The sequence below is a fragment of the Cyclospora cayetanensis genome, unplaced genomic scaffold (genome assembly GCF_002999335.1).
Source record: "Cyclospora cayetanensis isolate NF1_C8 unplaced genomic scaffold, CcayRef3 CcayRef3_contig_10, whole genome shotgun sequence".
NCBI lineage: Eukaryota > Apicomplexa > Conoidasida > Eucoccidiorida > Eimeriidae > Cyclospora > Cyclospora cayetanensis.
In genome coordinates this window covers 360,578-379,065 of record NW_020312037.1, presented here as the reverse complement: position 1 = coordinate 379,065, position 18,488 = coordinate 360,578, and the positions used below count along the sequence as shown (strand labels likewise).

The following is an 18,488-nucleotide window of genomic DNA, read 5'->3' as shown; positions in this document are numbered from 1 at the left end:
AATATTCTTTGCGCAAATAATTGCTGCTTTAAAGCAGCCAAACTGCGTCTCCACCACTAGCTTGACAGCCACCCAACCGGAGGCACTTTCTGGGTCGCTCTGCTCCCAATTCGGCGCAGCAGCAGACTGCGCAATATAGCGCAGGCAAGAGCAAGAAGCTCTATGCCGGAGGTATCAGCAAACGGTCCCCAGTTTTCATGCTATGGAGGCCACGCACAAGTGTTCAGAATATCAAGGCCCCACAGGGGTGCTTCGCTGGACCGCCGTTCGTGTACCGGTTGCACGCGAGGAACCCCCACTAATAATCTGTATGTAAAGCATGAATCTGAGGCACTGTATTACAAAAAGGAAGAGAGATGAGTGCTGACTCTGCACGAGTCACTGGGATGTGAGGGTCTGTGCCAGCGCAAAGGCACTACGCCACAAAGAAAGTGCAGCACAGAGAGGCAGTGCTGCTGCTTTCGCCACGCTGCTTCCGATCAATTTCGCCAATGCTTCAATGCGTAAAGCGTTCCGCTTACCGGGTGTTTCCAAAAGGGCCACTTCATAGCTGCGCATCTCAGGGTCACTTCGCAGCGGTGCGCTGCTTGCCCAAGAGTCACAGCATGGCCCAGTAGGGGTACTAATAAGTACCGCGGAAAGTACTTAGTGGCCTTTATGTGCCTCTCTAAATAGGTACACATATATGTCTCTACGTGTGCGACTTTAGCCCTTGTGGACGACAAAGTCGAACTCCACGTCGTAGATGCCAACGCTTGCATTTGCGGCCTGCAGAGGTTTGCATGTATCCAAATGGCCCCTTATTTCATGCTTGCAAAAGCAACGCTCGTGCCTAGCAGCCCGCTAACACATGCTTTGACAGGGTCCCCAGGAGAGCCATACAGATGTCATTGGTGGGGGTTCCGCACATGCATCCCGTACGTACGGGAACGGCGGTACTGTCACCCGGGGGCTCCACCAGCATCTTTTTCTTCACGATGCATGAAGGCTACCCCTGCACTCTACTTCAATATGAGAAAAAACCGAGAAAATAGAAACCCAAAGGACAGCGCGTCTCAGCTAGATCGAATGTGAACGCCTTTAAGGCTCCTCACCTCGTCGAACTCGGCCCAGTCCTCCGCGAGATCAGCGTCGCTAAAGGAGGTTTTGGAGCCTTTGACTATGCATCCAGCTGTAGGTGTCCACTTTGTCGGCTCCATGCTTCACGCAGCACAAGACAGACCCGAAACTCAAGGTTTGAACCTATGGACCTCGCGCTTACAATAAGGCGCGTTATCGGCACGGAGGGACGACAAGTAAGCAGCTAATTCGGAACATGGGGTAAATCCTCTGACATGCTGCTGCTGCGAAGAATCCTAGAAACGGGTGCTTCTCACCCTCTGCACTCAAATGCGACAATGGGAACGAACTGGCCGCTGTCGGCTGCGGTGTACGGCCGGGTGACTCCTTTTACCTGAAACATGTAGCACAACGGCGCCATGTTGAATAAATGACTGAAAGGAGCAATCTTTCGAGCGCATCCAGAGCCATCAACGCACTTCAATTTACGCAAAGCGGCAACTGTGAGGAGGACGCTGAAAGAGACACAGATAGGGAGCGAGCAGAAAGCAGCCATGTGCATCATTCGAAAGGCCACTCACGCATGTCTTGCAATACGAAGGTAGATCCAGCGCAAACATCCACAGCACAGAGTGATAGAAGAAGAAGCGCTGCAGAGTAACTGATTGGCTAGGTCGCTGTTACCTGTTCCACATTTATGGTGGCCGAGTGCTTGCTACCATCAAATCTAATTATCAGATTTGCTGTTCTGCGCGCGCATCCATGAACGCGTAATACGGAGGTTTTGCGAGCGTGAGTAGCTTCGAGAATGCGCAACATGGTGCGAGAAGCTTTATTAAGGGATATTGTCAGCTACAATGCCTCGCAAGTGATAGAATTCCCCATGGCCTGTCGGTGGTCTCGAGCCTCCACGAAGCTCCCTGTACTGTACAGGAGCGTTAGAGTGCGTACCCTCTGCTATTGGGGATATCGAATTCCTCTGCAGCCGAAAAAGTTACTCCCTTTCGCTCCTCTGTGCCGCCCATTTGAGTGACTGCAAAAAGAATCAACAGAGGCCATTAGGGCCCACAGCTGGAAAACGCCTGCACATACTAGGACACCGTTCATTGAGCAACGTACAACTGGACAAATGTAGCTATAAAATTTGAAAGGGAGAGTAATTTGTATATACATCAGATGCCACTGTTGCCTGTTGGCCCATCGTACGAATTTCTCTGCCAGCTTCGCTACAGTTGGCTGTGCTTGCCAGGTAATTCCCAGGGTAAGTCATCTGGCCACAACGCTTTACTTGCTCCAGCTGCAGTCGTGGTGACTGACCATCGACGTTCCAGGTGTATTCTGTTGGGAACTCAATTGACTCGACGTTCTCGAGGTCCGCCTTCATGCGCAGTAGCAGTCGCACCATCTTCTTCAGCGATTTTTGCTCGCCCCGTCAGCTGATTGATCAGAATCCCAGCCTTAATCACTAATGACCATAACTATCCTGGCCTCCCCCTCTCAATCTTTTTGCCTTTACCACCTCTGTCCTTACTCCCGCCGGCTTGTCGGATTACTGACGGAAACTAGGCGAAAAGTTAATGTTGTGGGTAGAGCCCGTGAACCGCTGCACCCATGCAGATATTCTGGCAGTCATGCAAAAACGTTTTACTGTATACTTCAAATAAAAAGGCGTCCTCAAATTCATGTGTGCTAGCAAGCAAAAACCGATCTCCCATGTACCTCTTACGGGGCTGGGTGATTGGTATCGGCAGCGCCTTCACGGAAAACCCATGAAGAAGCTGAAGAGAAATTTTGCTTATACCCTTTAATTCGGAATAGAGAGCTATAGTAAAGCGAAGAGCGGTTTTGTTTGTGCTGCCACTCGAGCTGCCCGGCGCAGCCAAGCTCAGCAATTCTGTGGGAAATGACCGCGATTTCAAGTAGCAGCGGGGCCGCAGCAGTTTCCTCGTAATTCCCATATCATCCAATTCTTCTAGCTTGTCGCCGTGTTCCAGGCCTATTTTTGGCTGCTGTTGCCATTGTTATCATCCCCGTCTGGACTGTTGCTGAAGACTAGATTTGGCCATGGGGACTGACGCAGAGGCGGCAACAGAGCTTAGGGAGCGCGAATCCACACCCGAAATCCGTTTTCGGAATTACGTTCCAAAGGATCCGAAGCTCCGACTGTTCTGTCTTCCAAGGCCGTCTGTCGACGAGCTTGAAAAGCAAATAGCCAAAGAGGCTCAGGGCGCCGTTCAGGCTGCGAAAGAAGAGGTATGCACGAGCCTGCTGTTGTATTTTCTTGATTCTTTAACGGTGTTAGATCACCCTAATTCTTCCTCTTTTGTTCAGTTACTCCCCGCCTACGAGGTTTGCCAGTGCTTTTATGGTTCTCATATTCGCTTCATGAGTGGAACTCCCGCCACTCATGTGGAACTCTCGGCATCCCAGTACTTATTTTTGAAGTTCTTGAGTGCACGTGTTATACTTGGCCTTTTCTACTTCACTTTATGTTTCAGGACATCCTCTCTCAAGTGGCACCACGCCGGCCGAATTGGGACTTGAAAAGGGATGTTGAGCGAAAGATTTCAGTTCTATCTCGTCGCACAGACAAGGCAATCGTGCAGCTAATTAGGGAGAAGATCGAGCAGAGCAAAACCACCAAAGAGCTACTGAAGGATGACCATGTGGGGAAGAAGGATTTTGAGACATCGGCAGAAAATCTCACACGTGAAGAATTAGAAATCGGGCAGTCTGTGCTGACTGCCATGAACGAAATTGACAAATTAGAGGACGATGATGATGCGTAGAGCTATTCTGATTGTTCTCCTCGAAAATAACATTTTTTTGATTCTGCAGTTTGGCAGAAGCTGCGGTGTACGCGCACCACCGCCAACCGCCCAGGTTGGATACAACATTCCCCGAGCGGAGTCGCCGCTTGATCGCCTGATTATTGGCCTTCCTATAGTCAGGCGTATGGTTTAGAAACCTCATTGAGATGACTCCAAAGTGGCTGTTCTTTATTGGGCTCCTCGGTGCATCTCGAATGCCATGCAGCGGGGCCCAAGATGCAGGATACGATAGGAAAGCCCTACAGGTGCGACAATACTTTGCTGATCACGCTTGTTTTCGTATTGATATCCGGATTTAGAGTCTGACAGAGTTCAGACAACTTCACAGGAAGACGGTAGACGGCCGCCTTTGCGCAGCGGCTTTCGTGCAAGACGACCGCACGTACACAGATTGCACAACTGCGCGTAACCCAGAGGGCCTTTCTGGTATGCCAGATTTTTCGTGGTATAACGTGGCTTCTCCAACATAGAGAGAGTTTCTCAGGCAGAGAATGGTGCTACGTAGAGGTTCAACTGCTAGGAAAAGGTGCCCGCGACTGGGACTACTGCCAAGGTATGTGGCTTTGGCTTCTTTCTCTAAAGCATAAGAAACCCGCTTACAATCCACTGTAGAGGTCGTAAATTATGAGGCTGTTCGCGTCGCATATCGGTAAGCATGGTCTTTTCATCTATTCTAGTGGAATATCGATTTCTGCTGTAGCGACCTTGCCAAGAAAAAGAAAGTCGAAATGGAGCAGATGGCAGCATTTTTTCAAGAGCAGGACCAGTACGAGTGACATTTGCATCAGACAGCCTGCAAAAATTCACACAAAATAATTAACTTTAACGATAGGCGTCTACAGTTCACCCTCAGAAAATATGAACAGGTGAAACTGCACAAAACTTGAATTTATCGAAGCTAGACCTAGCTGTACTTTCAGCTTTGCGTGGCCTCAACTGCCTCAGCAGAGCGCATGCAGATAATTGAAGACGTTCTCTCAGGGTCCAAACGGGCCTTCGAGGAGTTGCAAGCCAACCTTTCGAAGGTCCGCGCCCTGCAGGCTGTTGCTGCCCACGTCATGGAAGACGTGGAACGAGACGCTGACGAGGCTAGCAATAACCGCAATAATTGTTCTGGTATGGCTAATTCTATTTAAAATCGCGGCTTGGGTTCGTGTATTTGGAAACAACATATACTACGAATTCCAGCGGTCCGCGGCTACGAAGACGAGGTGCGCTTCCGAAGATTTTAATGCTCGCACGAAAATATTTGAATAACACCAAACCTTCTGTTTAGCCTACGCCAGATGGCGTTCGGGCAACTTTCTTTAGCAATCCGTTTTTCCGGGGGCCGCCTGCTGGCTACCAGGATGACGCCACGATTGATTTGAAAGTTGAGGGTTCCTCACCCTTTCCGGGGGTTCCTGTTCAGTCTTTTTCTGTGCGATGGGATGGATACCTTGTACCGACGGTGTCAGACAGATATCGTCTCTTCACATATGCGGACTGTGGAATTAGAGTATTTCTGGACGACTCCCCAATAATCGTGGACCGCATGCCTGCACCAGAAGAAAGCGCAGCTTTCTCGGAAGATCCAGTGCAGCCATTGCCCCCCTCCGGCTTTACAGGGGTTGCGAAAATCTTCTCCAGCCCGCAGGTATGCAAGTCTCGATTTGTAGTGCCCCAAACAATGGCATATCAATTGAACGAATAGGATCTTAAAGCTGGCCACAGACACCGCCTTCGCGTGGAATACTTCCACCTCTCGTCTCATAAATACAAGAACCCAGATTCGGTTTGTCCTCTGCACATTAGCGTGAATACAAACACCTGATTTTGTCCGGCAGGCGCGAGCGGTTCTTGGGTGGACTTCGAATACACTACCTGAGCAGACAATTCCGCCGGAAAACTATTTCCAAAGCGATTCTCCACCTCTTTTGAAAATTGCGGGTCTTCCTGGCAATGATTATGATCTGTGAGACTTTTCCGGCGCGACCCCTTGCATTTTATGGCTTTACCGCCTGCAATATTTTTCTGGGATCAGGTCCACCCTTGATGACGGCCAGCTCGCATTCATAGACTCGGGTTCTCACTTTATTGCGGATGTGCCAGCATACTACAGAGGCCTCCGTCTCTTGCGCACGCAAAAGCATCCCAAGAACACGACTGTTCACTTTGAAGTATCAGCAGAGTGCGTGGTCTTTGTCGGGGTTCCGAGGGGAGCCGTGCCTCCGTCTGCCTCTCAGCAGCTCGTGTTTCAACCAGTGAAGTTCGCGGCCGTAGACAACGCCATAAGCATATACTTTGCATCATCTCGTGACGTAAGGCGTACATTGGTTGTAACTACGGCTGTGTGTGTGCTGCCACATAGAATCGAATTGCAGGTCAAAGCCTCAGAGCAGCAGCGATTCAGTATATACTCTGCAAGGATTCTCCCAGGCTTAGTGGCATTCGACGTGCCCCCAGGTTAGCAAGAAACGGAGATCAAAGCGGTCAGAGCAGTTTTCAAACGGATTAGACAGACACCCCCTTTTTCGCCTTCTTTGAGCCCGTGAGAAGTTCGGTGCATTCCTGTCAAGGAGCACCAGTGGTTGTGTCTTTGACACGCGCGCCCACTTTCGAGACCTGTTCCCAGTCATCTGCTCTTTCACGTAGGTCATTGTTCGACGCTTCGGATTTGTCTAGTCTAGGCGAGTGATTGACGCATGAAAAATCTTGGGGCAGCGCAACACGATTGCACTGCGGGATTATCGGGAATGAACATGGACATGCCCTTTGGCTCCTGGAGGACTCCTCCCGGCCGTTCTGTGGGCGAAAACTTGATGGTCTCATTTACGGTGCCGGTGGAGCTTTCTGAAATGCAGGTATGCCCGTTCTTTCGAATTCCAGTGGCACTTCCGCTGTGATTCACTTCATTCCGTTGCAGTTCAAGACTTTGGATGACCCAGCCACTTGGCCAACGGAAATTGCGGTGGAATTTCCAGGTTCGTTTTGTATCTTATGAGATTTTCTCTCTATTTTTGCTGCTAGTGTAACCCTCCGTTCTGGCTCTTAGGGACACAAGAAACGCTGAAGTTCCCCGTTACCCCCGGAGATCATACTTACCAATTTACCCCAAGAGTTGTGCGGGGTGCAAAAGTCCAAATAATCGGTTTGTTGATATTCGGCGCATCTAGGGAGCAGCAAGGGTAGCAAACAGAGTTTCGAATATTTGTGTAGGCAATAGGACCCTCGACACCTCCGCGGGCACTGGAGGTTCAGTGGCATTTATCGGCATCCCCTGCATTCAGGTTGGCGGCGCAGTTTTCTGTGCGGGAATGAGAAAGGGAAGACGCATATGTAACATATAGGCAAAAGAAGAGGAAAAAGAGGATAATGGCGAGAGCATTTCTATTTCCTTCGGAGAAATGACTTCTAGGTTTATTCCAGCAGGATTTAAGCAAGGTTGGTGCTGCTGTGTTTCTGGCGTTATATAGAAAGAAATCCCCATGCCAACTATCGCCACTCCTGCAACAGACGATGGATCACCAAAGGCTCGCCGCGGTGCTTTTGTGTTCGGATGGGAGCACAAGGCTCCCCTCTTCCATCCGGGAGACTGCAAGGAGAGTTCCTCCATCAAAAGCGGCGTCTCCTTTCCGGAGCCAAACTGTTCTGCAGCAGACCACTGCTCTCCTTTTGTGGACTGTGACTACCCGAATTCATGGTCCATTGACATGCCATCGTGAGATGAAATACAACTTTGAGCACGCGTAACAAATCCCCTTCTTCACATATGGTTGTTTGCCCTACTTCAGTTTGGGGACCTATATGGTTACTGTGGAGGTTGGATCACCGTGCGGCGAAGCTCGCCTGACCAATCTCTTTGTGAATGAAGTGGCCTTCATTAGCAACCAGCTGCTTCATGCCGGACAGTACACAAAGGTGGGCTTGAGACACCCCTACATTTCCTCCTCCCTGCTTCCCCTATGGAAAATAAATCTGACACTGCAGGCCGTGGGGCAAGTCATCCTCCTTGCCTCTCCCATAATCAGACTGACAGCTACAACCAGGGTGACGCTCCAGGCCGTAACCATCGAAAAGATAAAGACAAAGAAAACACCGAACAAGCAGCCACACCAGCCGCACCACGCACAACAAGACAATCCGGCAGCCAATACGACCCCAACAGAATAAAAGGGCACTTACAAACGCATTACATTAAGCTGCAAAGAGCTTGCGGCGACTGCCAGTGTGTTTTGGGGGCTGAATCGTACCTCTTTGGAAAAGCCAAAGAGGAACAAGTACTGGGGAGCCTACGCCACACAGGCGTTTATGTGCACAACGGGATGGAACTTGCACTCCCGCATTAGTGCCTTGCTCGCGAACGAGCTTTGGTTACCCCAAAGAGAGCGAACAGCCTTAGCGGGGACTGCCTCTAAGGTTCGGCGGGGGATGTTTCTCATGTGGCCACCCCAAGGACGTTCAATGCTTACAACTGAATCGAGCATTTGGCACGTTTGCCTCTAAGTTCACGCATTCACGCGTTTGTGAACTATGATGTGTCTGTTCAGGTCACAGAGCGACGCACGATTCAGTTGGGCCCGGAAACCCAGGGGGTCCTTACTCTTGGCAGTCATTCTTCCCTGATACATTGGTTCATCGCTTGTCTATGCCTAGAAACTCCGCCTAGCCGCTTCGTTCCCAATGGAGAAGGCTGAGTACTGAAATGGGATGCAGTAGAAGCGCACCTAGAAACCTAGCGAGCTGCGGTAGACACGAGGAAGCGAGGGATGCATTTTCTGGGGCGAACAGGCTTGATCTGGGCTTTATTTCTGACATGTTTACCTTGATAAGGGAAGAATTCAATAATAAGACATGTGATATGCAAAGGGATTCAAAACGCGGAATCCCACCCATCGAGCGCACGGACCAGGGTACGAGGCCACCACCGGCTGATACACCGCTGTTTTAGGCTCGTAACGCTTCTATCAATGGGGTTTCTAGTGACAGGATTAGCATGGCATGCTTATTCGGACTCCAGTGGGGAGACAGTATCGGTGTATACTGTAGTTTCAGTCAAGCGGACCCCCATGAGACTCTGGACCAGCGGTTTGCTGACCGCTGCACGCACAGGGCAAAGCCCTTTAACGTAGCCCATGTGATGCGAACAGCACCACCCCAAAGAGGGCAATATAATAAAAAATAGCTAATATGCCCAACGCACGGTGGAAGCTGAGACAAGTAGACATATTTGCAGGAGCTGCAGCAAGCACAGTCTCGGCTATGTAGCGTAGGCCGTCGGCAGCAGCGAACCGCGGGGTAGCGCCAGCAACAGCAACAACAGCAGCAGCATATTGGGCTGGTGTTCTCACAGCAGCTGGGACTCCTTCGTGTTTTTAAGTATTTATCTGCGTGAATCTCGCCACATTTCATTCATAGAGTCCCTCTTGGTCGTCCCTGTCAACGCACAGAGCTTAGGGGATTAGGGTTTGGGCTCGAGGCGCCGGAGGCCTTTCGTAGAGCAACTGTGCTCCTTACACAACATTCGCCGCATGCTCCTTGTGGTTCTTTCGAGTATAAAGCCTGGAGTTTCGGGTTACGGCAGCAGGTTGAAGTGTTTGGATTTCAATGCCCCAAACGGGGGCTGCAAGCGTTCCCTCCTTGGAATCGACAAGACGCGCGGCGTTAGCGTGGCAGCACCGTAGGCCCCCAAACTTCGTTTTCTTCCCTTTGCCTCGCGAGTGTCAATCCTTGAATGACGCAGCTTCTGTACCCTGCAGTAAGCGTTGGCTTCTTCCTGGGGGCTGACTGTTTCCTCAGCCGCTGCCGCCAGTGCTGCTGGAGGCAGTGTTTTCGCGCAGGGGTTCTTCCTGCACATGCTCCTTCTCCACCTTCGTCTATACAGCAGATAAGTTACGGTTTGACGTATGAGGCACCTCAGGAAAGGTCGTGATACATGAAATTGTACGTAGAGACCCTCGAGACAGTTGTCGCTCCTCTGTCTTCTTCCTTACTCGATTTCGACACCAGCAAGACAGGCAGCTAGACACACAGACACCCCGGGATTCTACCTCCTATTCAGCTTTGGGGCACAACAGCCCCTGTTCCCCCCAAATTCTTGCTGATGGAGCTCCCCAGGATGCAGGCCCTAGATCCTGAGGGCCTCTTTGGACCCTCGCAGCCACTCTCCCCTCTTAACGCTTCTGGAAGTATTCTCGGCATTAGGAGTGCTGCTAATACGAAGACATCTTCCGCAGCAGGGACGCTGGCCCCACAACGCCTACAAGCAGCGGCATCTCATTCCTCCTTTGTGCTGCCGGAGGGTTGGGGTTTCCCTCAGGCACCTCTGGCTCGGCGAGGCAGCGCCAGCGAAGTGCACCAGACGTTGCAGAAGGAGCTGCAGCCTTCTCAAGAACAGCTGCAACAACTTCAGCAGCAATTCGCACTGTTGGCTACCAAGAGGCAGGAGATAAATGCAATGCGGCAGCAGCAGCCCCTGGTAGTGCACCCAAAGACTAAAATCCAGCAGCGACAGCAATTGCAACAGCACATGTTGGTGCAGCACAAACTACGAATCCACCAACAAATGCAGCAACACGAGCTCTTTCACATGCAGCAGACCCCACAGGTGCATTTGCAGCAGCACCTCAAACCGCAGATGCACCAGCAACAGCAGCAGCCCATGTTACAGCTGCACCAAAAAGAGCCGCAGAAGGTTCGGCAGCAAGATCCTTGCGTTCAGGTGCATGCGAAGTATGCACAGCAGCCACGGCCACAGGCGCATCCCCCGATGCGTGAGCACAAGCAGCAGATGCTACCGGTGCAGCAGAAAGCGATGCTGCGGCTCCCAGCTCAGAGCAAAATGACGTCCACAATCGAAGGAGCTGAGAAGCGAGAGGTCGCAGTTCAAAAACCACCAAGTAAGGGTTCCGAGGAAGGTGATGCTTCACAGCAGTCGCAACAACGCAGCCCCCATCAAGAGTTTCCACAGCCCGCAACACCCCCCCCCAAGCAGCAGCATGAGCATCAAGCAAAGCAACCCCCCCTGAACATGAATTCTCTGAAATCCACGCATTCTCAGATAATCCAGAAACACGCGCGGCAGCAGCTGCATGAACAAGAAGGCATGAGGGAGCTATGCGAGACTCCCCAGCCTTGCCTGCCCAGTAGTCGTATTCGCAGCAAGGCCGACAGCAGCAGCAGCGGTGCTGCTGCTGCCTCCTCAACAACCTGCACCGACTCTCGTAGCCCTACCGAAAGTAGTGCCACTAACAATAACAACAGCAATCCTGTCTGTACACCCGCAAACACGCTCATAATCCTCGACTATGACGACACGCTGCTGCCCACCAACTGGGTTGCCGTGCAGCATCGTGTTGGTCTAGGGGACGCAGTGCCCCTGGCTTTACAGCAGGAGTTGCAGCACCTCACAAGCCGAGTCTTGCAGACTCTGTCTCTATGCTTAGCGGGAGGCCGAGTTGTGCTTGTAACGAACGCAAGTGCGGAGTGGGTTGAGCGTTCGGGATCTAAATTTATGCCCGTTCTTTGGCAGGAGCTGCAGAAACAGCAGATTGCAATCTTCTCTGCGAGGGACAGGCTGCAGCAGCAGGGTGTTCCTCAAAGGCTCTGGAAAGTCCGTGTTTTCACTGAGCTCGTGACGGAGACGCTGGGGCCCCTCGTTGCTCTGGAGGGGGGGCCCTGCTGCGTTGTATCCATTGGCGACGGCGAGGGGGAGAGAGAGGCGTGTCTAGAGCTCTGCCGCTCGCTTCCGGGAGCTCACTGGCTGTTCAAGTCTCTGAAGCTTCTTGGACAGCCGACATGCTCTCAGCTGGCTTCCCAACACCTGCTCCTGCAGCAGGCCTTCAGGGATATACTCCTCGTTCCTCAGAGCCTCGATATGACGGTTCTCGACTACAAGTCGGACGTTGAGGGAGGTGTCGAAGCTTCGGAGAGCCTTTGCCGCATGCACGCTACAAACGGACAGCAGCAGCAGCAGCAAGCGCTTCCACAGGATTCTTCCAAGCAGATCAGTGAGGGGGAGCCAAGTTCTGGTCACTACAAGCACATGCAGGGGCAGCCCCTCTTCCCGCCTCCGCAGGATCATGCAGCTGCTGGGGAAACATACGCGGAAACGAAGCTGCTGCAACAGAAGGGCCTGCGACGGGAGGCAACTGATGAAGCCGTTGTAAATACCGACGCCTTCATAGACCGCATCAGCATGGAACTGTCCCAGCAACACGAGCAGCAGCATGATCGGGGGACCGCTGTCGAACCCGCAGACTCCACCAAACTGCTCAGGATGCAAAACTAGTAGAATTAGTGCACCAAGCGGAGGAGGCGGGGGGCAGAGCACGGAAGCCCTTCTGCCCATATGCGGACCCCAAAAGGCCACTATTAGGTGCCTGGCAACTCCAAAATGAGATAAAGGCCTCTCGGCACATGCGCGTTGTGCCCCTTATATGTGAGTGGTGCTCCTGTATGACATTTTAAAGCCTCTGTCTTTTCGGCCTAACCCTGTGAACTGGAAGGAGGGTGGTCAGGGACTCTCCGAGATAGGCCCCTGCTTGTGTTGTGGGAGTGTAGGGGGCCCCTATAGAGCGCCCTACTGACTACTGCTGCTACAAGGATCCACGGGATTTCCCCTTCTCCGTAGCGCAGCAGCAGCGCGGCAGCGGCGTGACTGCTGCCACGCAAGCCCCTTTGAAATCGAGGCCCTAAAAAGGGGCTCTTGAGCTCTTCGCTGGGGGCCCCTAGGAGGGGCCCCCGGTATGCAATAAATAATGAACCCGAAAGCTCTCCAAACCGCCGTCTTTTCGACTGCTTTGGATTCCTGGTTACTCCCTTTCCAGGACCAGCAGTCGCAAGGGTACCCGCAGCTGTAGTAGCAGCAGCAGCCGGAGCGCAAACGCAATACCCCCTGATCAGGGCCCCCTGTTAAGGCCAATTAGTGGGAGTTATTATAAGTTATGTCGCACGAAGGGCCCCCAGGTGCAGCTGAGGGGAAGAGACGCAGTGAGGGGAGAGCTCCCAGCTCTGCTGAGCCTGCGGGAGAGTCTTGTCTCTTAGTGAAGGATCTATAGCACATTGGAATGTCGTTGAGGCCCCTAGAGACTATCACAAGAAGGGGGCGAGAACTACCTGAAGCAAACTTCAGGTGCACTCCTGCGAGGGCCTCCTTCGAGGGGTGCGCCAATATAGGCAAAAATATATGAGCATGGATTCTGTCTGTGGATTACTTTCTGCCCTTTTTCTTCTTCTTTCCGTGCTGCTGCTCCTGCGGGGGTTGAGAATTTTCAGCTTCCCCATCTGAGAGCTCGGCGCCTCTAAGGGAAATCCCCTGTGGATCATTTTCAAAGAACGGCATGCGCATGTCGAGGGCATCCTCTGCACCGGAGTAATAACCCTTCTCTGTTTTGAATATTTTGTAGCCTCTCTTACGGTAGAAGGCCACGGCGGGCTGGTTGCTGACACGAACGTATAGATCCATGAAGTAGCACTTGTAGATGGACCTGCAGATGGATTCTAGGCGATTCATGAGAATCCCAGCAACACCGCATACTCGCCCTTCAGGTGCGATGGAGAGAGCTGTCAGGTGGCCATGCCACATGTCACCGACGCCTTCTACCTTCCCTGAAGCGCAGACAAGAAACCTCTTGTGCAGATGCAATCTCTTCGAAACAGTAGCAGAAAGGCGGGAGCAGAAATCGGGGGTCTCTCCACGTCTGGCACTAATATACATCTGCGAGGGCCCTTATGGACACTCAAGAGTGTGGCACATAGGCAGAGGCGACTTAGGAAAAACGTTCCCCTAGCAGTGTAAAAAGAAGGAGTGAGAAGCTGCTGGACTGTTTTTTTTTCAGAAGACCCCTGAAGAGGCGCACAGGCCTCCCTCCCTTCCCCCGTTTATTTGTGACAGTCAAACGCCTAACGGAAAGTGCCAGGGGGACTACTAGAAAGCAGAAAACGGGGATTTCTCGACCCCCTCCTTCCGCGCAGCATGAGTGTTCTGTTAGGGGAACCTCGAAGGGTGTTTTTTTCACTGAACATTTTATTAGGAGGAGCTTGGAGGGAGGGAGGAAGAACCGGGAGCGAAGGGGAGGGTCAGGTGTAGCCTTATTGACGGAAGCTCTGGGGGCCAAAGGGAGCCGTCCAAGGGGAGCTCCATAATAGTCTGGAAGACTCTGCGGCTTTTACCTACGTCCAATCCTGCTAGGGCACTTTGAAGAGCCCGCTCTAGGGCCCGTGTGTATCGGCATACAAATACGAACATGCACATATGTGTATGTACATAGATGCGTCTATCTACTACATATATATATATATGTTTTATTCGTGTTTTCGGTGCACCATGCGGAAGGAGGCGCTCACCGATGATGTAGCCAAGCACAGCCCCGTCGGGAGCCTCTGCAGCATAGCAGAGATCTGGCCAAGAGGAGAGGTATTTAAGATAAAAGGGATGTGCAAATGTCTCCGTGAACACATCGCAGTTGACCACATCCAGCGCATGCAGATCCGCCGCCGTCAGTGGACGCAGCGCAGCCATCGCTGCAGCAGGAGGCGCTATGATTCCTGCGACGATCGTATTCCTCCGGGTGATGTCAAAAAGCAGCTCCTTTGCGGAGCAGAGGACCTTCGAGGGAGTGCTGCACAGAGCGGCCACAGCCAAACGGCTCAAACAACCACTTTTTCAGGGAAGAAAGGGGATGGGGAGAAAGGACGGAGAGTTGCGAGGCATCAACGACACAGATCAGAAGAGCAAGTAGAGGCCTCTAAAGACAAAGGCTCCAAACTCCCGAGATTCCGAAGAGGGGGGGCGCAGGGGAAATGTAACAAGCGACGGGGCCCCCCAAAACACCCAGAAGCACAAAATGATAGAGGTATACGGCACGCATACATCGAAAAAGCAGAAACACAGCATTGTGGCACTTTGCTGTTCGTGCATAATACTCTCGAGGACCCCTGCGCTCCGCTCACTCAAGGGCACACGACCCGCCGACAGAGGGGGCCCCCTGCGCCGGAGGAGGCCCCCCTCCTCTCCATAGTCATCCTGGTGAATTGGATCTATTTGCGTGTCTGTATCGTGCTAGGACGTATTACGCACTGGCGCAGTGCACACTGGGGACAAACTTTCACGTAATAAGGGGCCCTAGCGCTTCCTGTTCGAGGGGCCCCCGCACACACCCTAGCTTGCACGACCTGCATGCAGCACACCGGCTGAATCTTCCGAAGGGTATGGGTTTCGAATAATCCGTATGCTGTATCCAGAGTAGCGAATGCCTTTCTTGAAGGCCCCCCGAGCATCGTTGCCAGTCGCTTTTGCATGCCCTGACTCCCCGACAGCGGAAGGGCCCCTCATTGCCACTGGGCTTTTCGGGGGCACGAAGCCTCACACTCAAGCCTAAAGGCATAAAGCCTCATGGGGACGCATGCGAAATGCTCCAACTGGCGCAAGAGCTCCAGCAGCAACAGGGATGCAGGGGAGGGGGCGGAACCCAGGGGGGCCCCTTCCACCGTCAGGAGGGCCCCCATGTCTGGGCCTTTGCCCGAGGCGTTCGAGGATTCCAATCCGGTACCCTGCGAGGGCCCCCCTCCACTCAAGTTTTCTGCGCCTCCTTTGACAGAAGGGGCCCCAGGGGCCCCCGGTCCCCTCCTTTGGGAGGCCCCCTACTCTTGCGGCAATCCCGCAGTAGAGCGCATAACTGGAATTCTGAGATATCTTATGGCTGCAGCGCCAAGGGCCCCCGGGGGTCCTGCGAGGGCCCCCATGACGGGCACGGCTCAGGGGATCTCTTCCGTAGGCATGCCCGCCGCTTCCTCCCTTGGTGGACCTCTTGCGGGGGGCCCTTCAGCAATTAGCAGACAGTGCAGCGGCGGCAATGCGGGAGCTGGCAGCGCGGATCCTGCTCTTGGCGTGCTGCCTCTTAAGGACTGTTTGCAGGGGGCCTCTGTAGGGCCCTCCCCCTGGGATGCGACTCCTGACGATTGCACGGTCGTGCTTGTAGCTCCCCGAGTGCCGACGTACGTGCCTCCTGCTGCCTTTTGCGATCTTCTGCTGAGCAGCAGCTACCCCTTTCTGCAGGCTAAGGTGTTGCAAGGCCCCTCTCCTTCGGAGTACCTCATGCTTTTGCAAGCCGAGCGGTCTGTGGCTCTCGGGGCCCTTCAGGCGCTGAATGGGGTGTTCTTCGGGGGCCCCTTGGGCGCGTTCTGCGAGCTGCGGCTTGTCAGAGACGTCTCTCTCAAGATACAAACCCGGAGAGAGGCCCCTGAGCGGGAGGCCCTCCCTGGGGGCCTCCTAGGGGGCCCTTGCCCCGTCGATCCAAGGACTGAGCCAGCAAGACTGCAACGCAGACTCGCAGACTCCAGAACAAAGTCTCCTAGTGCGCCTCCTCGTCCAGTCACACTTGTGCCGATTGGCTCTGCAAGGGCCCCTTCGATGGGGGCCCCCACCGGTCTGCTCGGCGCGCGGGGCCCCCCCCCCCCAACCGCCGCTCCGTCTCTGGCGGGAAAGGATAACCCCACTGCTGCCAGAACCGAAGTGGCAGCGACCAGCCCCCCTGCCACTTCAGAAGGCTTCCATGCACGCGAAGCCTTCGTGAGCCCCTTACAGCTTCTCCCATGCTATGATGCTCTTCACTTTTGCGCGGTCTGCCTTGAGCGGCTGACAGTCGCGGGGCCCCCCACGGCGGCAGCTGCTACGGGGGGTGGGGGGCCCCCAGCACCCGCGGCGCATGCGAACGGCCCGTCCACCTCTGCAGTGATGGGCCCCACAGGGGTAGAAGGGCCCCCCTCTAGGGGCCTAGTGGGGGGCTTCCGACAGAGCCGATACGAATCCTCAGCTGGCGAGTCCACTTCACTGGCAGAGACTGCGGAGGCTGCAGCAGCAGAAGCGTCGACCACAGCAGCAACTCCGGGGGTGCCTCGGGAAGGGTCCCCTCAGGGGGCCGCTGCAGCGGCTTCCTCGCCAACGCCACCTTCTCGAGGAGGCCCCCCGGGGGGGGGCCCCTCCGGGGGGCCCCTTGGGGCTGCCGGGGGGTCGCCCTGCGGCACGAGCGGGCATCCTGGAGGGGGGGGCCCCCCCGTAGCGAGCGGAGCTGAAAGTGGGGGGTCCCCTGGGCCCTGCAGCGATATGCCACTGGCCGTACTCTGCGGCCACTCATTTCACGTCTCTTGCTTGAGGAAGTGGCGAGACGTCTCTTGCCCTGTTTGTCGATACCAGCAGCATCCCCTGCAGCCTTCCTGCTGCTCCGTATGCGGCGAGACGGAAGGCATCATGGTGTGCCTTGTATGCGGGTTCTCGGGCTGCGGGGGCCCCCAACGGGGGGCCTCACAGACCCCCTCCCCTGTCGGCGACACAGTTCCAGTATTCCAGGAAGCAGCGAACGCGGGTGCCTCCGCAGCCGTCCATGGGGAAGGAGGGCCCCAGAGAGAACTCCGCAAGACGTGTCACGCTTTCTCGCATTTTCTGGAGATGTCGCACGCCCACGCCTTAGAGGTGAGCAGACAAGCGAGGCCCCCTGCTCTGTTTTCGGCGTCTTCTTAGCGTACCTTGCTCTGCACGCATGCAGCCCCCTTTTCTCTCTTAGCCGTTCTGCCCCTAGGGGCCCCCCTTTCATTCACTCTGCGGGCCTGGCCCTTGGTGAGCCTTCTGCTTGCTAGCGCTTGGCTGCTTGCCTTCGCAGAGCGCTTCGAACCGAGTTTACGACTTTGAGCTCGGCTATTTCGTGGATTCCCTCATTCCAAAAGGCGAGAAGACGAAAGTGCTCCAAGAACTTGCAGCAGGTATTGTGGAGGCCAGTGTGGGCCCTAGGGGCCCCTATGGCGCACCTTCAACTGCTGCCTTCTACCGTGTTTCGTGAGGCTACCGCGTTTGGTGCCTTCTCCCTCCTGTGCCTCCTCTGCGCTCTCGAGGCACTCAGTCGTGAGGCTTTAGGGCCCCCTTGCTGAGTGTGGCCCCCTGCGGGAGGCAACACGCCGAGTAAGGGGGCCATACCCAGCAAGGGGGCCCTAAGGAGTTGTACAAAGAGTGCGTAGAGAGTCGATTTTCAGGAGAGAGAGAGAGAGAGAGAGAGAGAGAGAGAGAGAGAGAGAGAGAGAGAGAACCGGCGCGCTTTCGCGTGAGTTTGCCTGCTGCACAAAAAAGCGTCGTTCTGTTGTACGCAGACCCCCAATGCGAAGCCCTCAGGGCCCCCAGCGATTCGGGTGCCATACCCCCTGTTACCTCTGAGGGGCCCCCCACCAAGGGGGGCTGGGTATCCGAGTTTAACCAGCTTCTCGCGGCCTCTTTGGAGAGTCAGGAGCTGTACTACAAGAAGAAAATCAAGGAAACGGAGCGCAACCTCTCGGTTCCTATAGAGGTGTGGAAGCCACAGTTCGATGGAGGGGAATGGAGTGGGCATGCGAAGCGCTTCACCTGATCTTAGAGGCGGACAGGGGGTCTCTGTGGGTGACTGGAACTGCAGCCTATGTTCTTCTCTCGGTGCGCAAAGGTGTTGTTTACAGGAATGTTGTGCTGCTCTGCTGCGGATAGAAGAGACTGTGGCCGCTCTGGAGGCTAAGCTGCAGCTTTCGCGGAGCGACACCTCCTCGGTACATCCTGCGTAGCCCTTTAGCCTCAAATCACTGTTGTCTCGAGAAAAAAAG

At 54.2% G+C, this 18,488-nt stretch overlaps 6 protein-coding genes across 6 annotated transcripts; 4 read left to right on the top strand and 2 right to left on the bottom strand.

The window, feature by feature from the left end:
* Positions 1-705: 705 nt before the first annotated feature.
* On the bottom strand, positions 706-2,464 carry LOC113147368 (UPF0587 protein v1g245604-like). The gene is made up of 6 exons (XM_026337679.1): positions 2,377-2,464; positions 2,011-2,092; positions 1,744-1,807; positions 1,377-1,453; positions 1,095-1,200; positions 706-768 (listed from the first exon to the last, which is right to left on the bottom strand). The coding sequence occupies exons 1-6, from the start codon at positions 2,462-2,464 to the stop codon at positions 706-708; spliced, it is 480 nt and encodes a 159-aa protein (XP_026193464.1).
* Positions 2,465-3,123: 659 nt separating this feature from the next.
* LOC34622980 (coiled-coil domain-containing protein 12) lies at positions 3,124-3,848 on the top strand. The gene is made up of 2 exons (XM_022736121.1): positions 3,124-3,312; positions 3,558-3,848. The coding sequence occupies exons 1-2, from the start codon at positions 3,124-3,126 to the stop codon at positions 3,846-3,848; spliced, it is 480 nt and encodes a 159-aa protein (XP_022592232.1).
* Positions 3,849-4,036: 188 nt separating this feature from the next.
* Positions 4,037-8,042, top strand: LOC34622979. Its single transcript, XM_026337662.1, has 19 exons — positions 4,037-4,135; positions 4,190-4,316; positions 4,375-4,443; positions 4,503-4,539; positions 4,723-4,756; positions 4,841-5,006; positions 5,079-5,101; positions 5,167-5,526; positions 5,584-5,664; positions 5,717-5,844; positions 5,914-6,335; positions 6,594-6,733; positions 6,796-6,853; positions 6,925-7,020; positions 7,089-7,159; positions 7,220-7,313; positions 7,386-7,590; positions 7,664-7,790; positions 7,860-8,042. The coding sequence occupies exons 1-19, from the start codon at positions 4,037-4,039 to the stop codon at positions 8,040-8,042; spliced, it is 2,520 nt and encodes an 839-aa protein (XP_026193447.1).
* Positions 8,043-10,326: 2,284 nt separating this feature from the next.
* Positions 10,327-12,268, top strand: LOC113147363. The gene is given in 5 exon segments (XM_026337654.1): positions 10,327-10,404; positions 10,705-10,859; positions 10,970-11,034; positions 11,156-11,809; positions 12,147-12,268. Coding segments are annotated over 5 exon segments (1,074 nt in total).
* Positions 12,269-12,792: 524 nt separating this feature from the next.
* On the bottom strand, positions 12,793-14,391 carry LOC34622976 (N-terminal acetyltransferase B complex catalytic subunit NAA20). Its single transcript, XM_026337645.1, has 3 exons — positions 14,217-14,391; positions 13,147-13,478; positions 12,793-13,020 (listed from the first exon to the last, which is right to left on the bottom strand). Exons 1-3 carry the CDS (start codon positions 14,389-14,391, stop codon positions 12,793-12,795), a joined length of 735 nt encoding a protein of 244 aa, XP_026193430.1.
* A 984-nt stretch (positions 14,392-15,375) lies between these two features.
* LOC113147357 (translation initiation factor IF-2-like) lies at positions 15,376-17,388 on the top strand. The gene is made up of 3 exons (XM_026337636.1): positions 15,376-16,115; positions 16,170-16,542; positions 16,786-17,388. The coding sequence occupies exons 1-3, from the start codon at positions 15,376-15,378 to the stop codon at positions 17,386-17,388; spliced, it is 1,716 nt and encodes a 571-aa protein (XP_026193421.1).
* The last annotated feature ends 1,100 nt before the right edge of the window (positions 17,389-18,488 follow it).